The sequence below is a fragment of the Salvia splendens genome, chromosome 18 (assembly GCF_004379255.2).
Source record: "Salvia splendens isolate huo1 chromosome 18, SspV2, whole genome shotgun sequence".
NCBI lineage: Eukaryota > Viridiplantae > Streptophyta > Magnoliopsida > Lamiales > Lamiaceae > Salvia > Salvia splendens.
The window spans coordinates 5642406-5647469 of record NC_056049.1 but is presented as its reverse complement, the minus strand read 5'-3'; the positions used below and the strand labels follow the sequence as shown (position 1 = coordinate 5647469).

Below are 5064 nucleotides of genomic sequence, written 5' to 3'. Positions count from 1 at the left end.
ACTAAGAAATGTTGATCGATGATTATCTTAATTAACTTGGAGGTATTGTGACAATGATATTCAGTAAGTTATGAAAAGGTCATTTTCCCTTCGGAAAAGAGTATTACAATTTAACACTTTAAAGTACTCCCTTTGTTCCATGGAAATATATTAGGGTTACCACAGGTTTTAGTGTGAAGTTTGTAAAAGTAAGAGAGAAGAAGAAAAAATAGTTAAAATTGTGTGGTGAATAGTAGGTCTAAAAATGTTAAAGTAAAAGAGAATGAGAAAAAGTTACTCCATCCGTTCCATAGTAATAGAGTCATTTTGCCATTTTGATCCGTTCCTTAATAATAGAGTTATTTCCCTTTTTAGTAAAAGTCAACACATTTTCTCACACCTGCTTTACTCTCTCTTACTTTTTTCTCTCTTCATATCTCTACCATTTTCATTTTCCACTTTATTATCCATTTACTTAACTCACCTAATACAACTTTTCTTAATTTTCGTGCCGAAAAGAAACTCCTCTATTACTATGGAACAGTGTGAGTACTATATATGAGCGGACAAAAACATAAGAATTATTATATTTCTAGTACTGAAAAAATTTCCGTGCCGAAAAGAAACGCCTTTATTATTATGGAACGGAGGGAGTACTATATATGAGACGTTAAAAACATAAGAATAATAGTATTATATTTCCAGTACTAACAGAGTAAGCCACGACAAAATCCATCAAAATCCATGCAAGTTCATCATGTGAATGCAAGTGTGTAACAACGAAATTGAATCAACATGGTTTTGGTTCTGGTCGTTCAGAAATTAAATGCATCATGCATGTATATATATTTTAGACCACCTAGGCATGATTTTTGGAGAGAGTTGTGTCAAAATTGGATTTTGTATTTAAATGGTTTCGTTTGGTGTATGTAAATTGAGCACGAGTCAAGCAATAATACTTACATGTGTCACAATTGGATTTTTTAATGTAAATGTTTTGATGCGTTTTCATTTCTTTATTTCAATTCCCTATTTTTTTATTATATATTAAGATTTTTTCGGATTCTTTATTTTATTTTTTATCATTTCATATTATAAATAAATTTGTTCAATTTAAATTATAATTAAAATAAGAAATAATTAGTAAAATAGGTAAATATTACTACTATAATGTATAATTTCTGACTGCTCAATAATTGTTGATAATACAGAATAATGTGAATGACATCCTATTTCTTAATGGGTGCTCATTCCCTTTAGATGGATGTCTCAATTTATAAAGTAGATAAATACTTTCTTAAAATACCATATTTGTGTGCATTAAGTGATGCTGCTCTCCTTTATTCCCGTCCCATATTTGTAATCATATCATTAAAGATATTTAAGCAAATCCCACAATCTTGAATAGATTTATTTGATTTAGGATGAATTTCTCTCCCTTTTCCTCACACAACACTCCATATAAATAAATAAAAAATTGAAAAGAAAATCAGTAAACTCATATGTCTCTATCTCTCTCTACAATTTTCGGCTTTCCACAGAAATTGCTTGAGATGAACTCATGCTGCGGTGTGGGGATAACCCTATAAACTCCTTCCTTTCTCACCAAAAATGGATTTTGGGGTGCTGAGCCACAAGCAAAATGCAGGCTCTCTTCCTTCAGCCGAGCCCAGAGATGAACACGGCCATGAATCTGTGAACCAGAGATCTCAGGATTGCTGGAAATCGCACAAAATACTCAAGCCCTCTCAACCTGATTTCTCCCCCAAGATGGCCTCTGACGCTTACGCCGCTTTCGGGAGATCCAATCTCTGGCCTCCGCCGCCCGACGACGGCCAGAAGATGCTCTCCTTCTCGTCTCCGGCGCCGCCTGACGCTGCCGCCTCCGCCAGGAGCATCGCCTTCTCGATTTGCCAGGATCAGGCCAACGCTGGGAATGGAGGTATGCCCATTTTGTTTTTTTTTTTTTCTGAAAAAGATGCTAAATTTGGGAACTTTATTAATGGGGTTTAGTTGAATATTTTGATTTGAGTGCTTTATTCGTTTTCACTGTTTAATCTGAGATTTGGGTTTAGGGTGTAATTTGGCATTACACAGCTTCATTGATGCAACATTAGATTCCGTTTGATTAAGATATTTTTGGGGTAAACATTTTTATTTTTTATTTTTACTTTTTCCCCTTAGATATCTGTTGACTTGTAACTATCTGTTTTAGGGCACAACTAAATTCTACCCTTAGATTATGAGTTGAAGTTGAAGTTGAAGTTGACATAGAAATGAAGTTTTTAGGGATTGAAAGGGGTGTTTACTCCAATTTTGGTTGGAATTGGCAAAACATTCCAATTTTTTGATGGTTTGTTGAGGATTTATTTCAGGAAGCGGGCTGCGCGGGAGTTTTTCGAGATTGAAAGGGCCGTTTACTCCTTCACAATGGATGGATCTGGAACACCAGGCTTTGATCTACAAACACATTGTTGCTAATGTGCCTGTCCCTTCCAACTTGCTCGCCCCTCTCAAGAGATCCCTCTACTCATATGGATCGCCTGCTTCTTACGCCTCCAATTTTCGTATGTTTCTTTGTCGTCTTCTTATCATCGATTTTGGAATTCAGTTATGCATTGATCATTTTGTCGTCTTCTTACGCCTCCAATTTTCTTTTGTTTTCTTGATATGCATTGATCATTTTGTTTTTTGTTCGTTTCGTGAAGAAGCTTGTCTGATAGTTGGTGTATCATTTTACCCACATCCAGTTAAGATATGGTTTAAGTATTGCCTATTGACTTGATGTCTGCCCATATAGTGATCTTTGTTTCGTCATTACAAATATAGACCTCTTATTGTAACGGCATTGAGGGCTCGTTGACAGGGACCAACGTGAAGATGATGGGGCCGTCAAGAGTAAACACATAAGACAGAGCGACATTGAAAAATGTCATTTTGTTTTTATGTGGCATGTTTTTTTGATGGTCACGTCATCATCCGTTTGTCCACATCAACTAGTCTTGGGATAAATTTGTCAGTTCTTGAAGGTCAGGCCATAAGTGATAGTTAACTCTTGTGTTCTTCGTATTAGAAGAAATTAATAATGTATAGACCACATATATTATGGCATGAGTATATTTGGAGTTTCGGGCTCACACTTTGTGTTTTTGGTTGTGCAGTAGGGTGGGGTGGATTCCATCTAGGCTTCTCCGGCAGCAATGATCCTGAGCCGGGAAGGTGTAGGAGAACAGATGGGAAGAAATGGCGGTGCTCGAGAGATGCTGTCCCTGATCAGAAATACTGTGAAAGGCACATTAATAGGGGCCGCCACCGTTCAAGAAAGCCTGTGGAAGGCCACACTGGCCACGCTGTCTCTGGATCCGCTGCATCAAAGGTGGCATCGGTTGCTTCTTCCTCATCAGCATCGGCGATGTCCACCAGCAATGTGTCCAACAGCCTCAGTGCGATGCAACATCAACTTAATTCCTTGCAGCCCAATGCTGCTTCGGCCGACCATCTTGTTAGCAGGTGGATTATTATAGTTAGTTTATATCTTTTTTTTTTGTTCTAAAACAAAATACGACTGGCAGAGCTCAAGACGTCCGGGGCCTCTCCTTGCTACCTCCAACGATTGGTGCTAAGTCTAAAGATGCCCCGTACACCATTCAAAAGCAGCACTTTCCGTTTGAAGAATCATCCCACTTGGAGTTTGGGAGCGTCTCCTCCGACTGCCTTCTCAATCCTTCAGAAAAGATATCCTACATGAATGGCAGTAACTCGGATTCTTTCAACACGAAAGAAGCAAACAACAGCCAGCATCCGGTTCACCATTTCATCGATGATTGGCCAAAGTATCATCAGTCGGATCGTGCCTCTGGCTCATGGCCGGAAGAACTGAAATCCGACTGGACCCAACTGTCAATGTCCATCCCCATTGCTCCAGATTTCTCATCTTCCACTGGCTCACCCACGCACGAGAAATCCACTCTCTCGACTCTAAGGCTCTCTCACGAGGTTGACCCTACCCGTATGAGCCTGGGAGTGAGTCACGATCTTGGCCAGCCCGTTGAAAAGGAATCACCGTGGTCTCCTATTTCTTGGGGGAACTCGATGGGAGGACCACTAGGGGAGGTGTTAACAAGCTCAACTAGTGGAGGAGCAGGCACGAGTTTCTCATCTGTGAAACATTAGCCCTCAGCTGGGATTGTCCCCCACCGGTGTTCTGCAGAAATCCACCTTGGTTTCCCTCTCAAACAGCAGCTCCGGGGGAAGTCGGACCAATGCTGGCAACAAGGCTCTTTGCAACGAATTGCCCGGCTGAGAATGGCGACTTGGAAAGGCGAGACGAGTTTCGAATAAGAAGGGCCAAGGCAAATTAAGGTGGTAATACAACAATATTTTGTTTGCGGATGTATGTCTGTCTGGTTTATTGAACGAGTGTTTTGTGTTTTTTATTTTTTATTTCTCTTCATGCTTAATGAACGCTGAACTTAGTGCTGCTTCGTAATTTGGTTTATGTAATATTCATGTTTTTTCATGTAGCCTTTGTATCATCCAACTTGGTTTGATGTTGATGATATATACTACTCCTATCATAATTATATATTATATGTGCTTCAGTTTTACTATGACTTTGTTTCTTCGGTAATAAATGGGAAAATATATTTTGGATTGGATTGGATTGTAAGTATAATAATAGTATAGTTTTATTTTGAGGTGGTTGGTAACATCATTTTTGGTCAACACAGTTTGCATGTGCATTCTTATACAAGAATTTATTCCCCCTTGTGGAAGAACAAAGAATAGTCCTTATCGATGTTGATTTTATGAATATGGTATTAGTAGTAGTGCTCTGTTTCCAGTTTTAGACATTTATGAATATGGTAGTAGTAGTGCTCTGTTTCCAGTTTTGGACATTAGTAGACAAGTGTTTTATGTTGGTTTGATTGTAAGACTGTTATGAGAGGAAATTTCGATCAACTTTACTTGGGTATTCGTTGGGGAAATTTATAATTTGAAATGAATGTTCCAACTATGTTGAATTCATAGGATGATATATTTAAATACTCTCTTCTGCTCATTATTCACTACACATTTATTTTT

At 38.4% G+C, this 5064-nt stretch overlaps 1 protein-coding gene across 1 annotated transcript; it reads left to right on the top strand.

Moving 5' to 3' along the window:
- Positions 1–1385: 1385 nt before the first annotated feature.
- Positions 1386–4586, top strand: LOC121776436 (growth-regulating factor 1-like). The gene is given in 5 exon segments (XM_042173611.1): positions 1386–1921; positions 2355–2546; positions 3141–3489; positions 3552–4143; positions 4145–4586. Coding segments are annotated over 5 exon segments (1602 nt in total). The 5' UTR covers positions 1386–1590; the 3' UTR covers positions 4283–4586.
- The last annotated feature ends 478 nt before the right edge of the window (positions 4587–5064 follow it).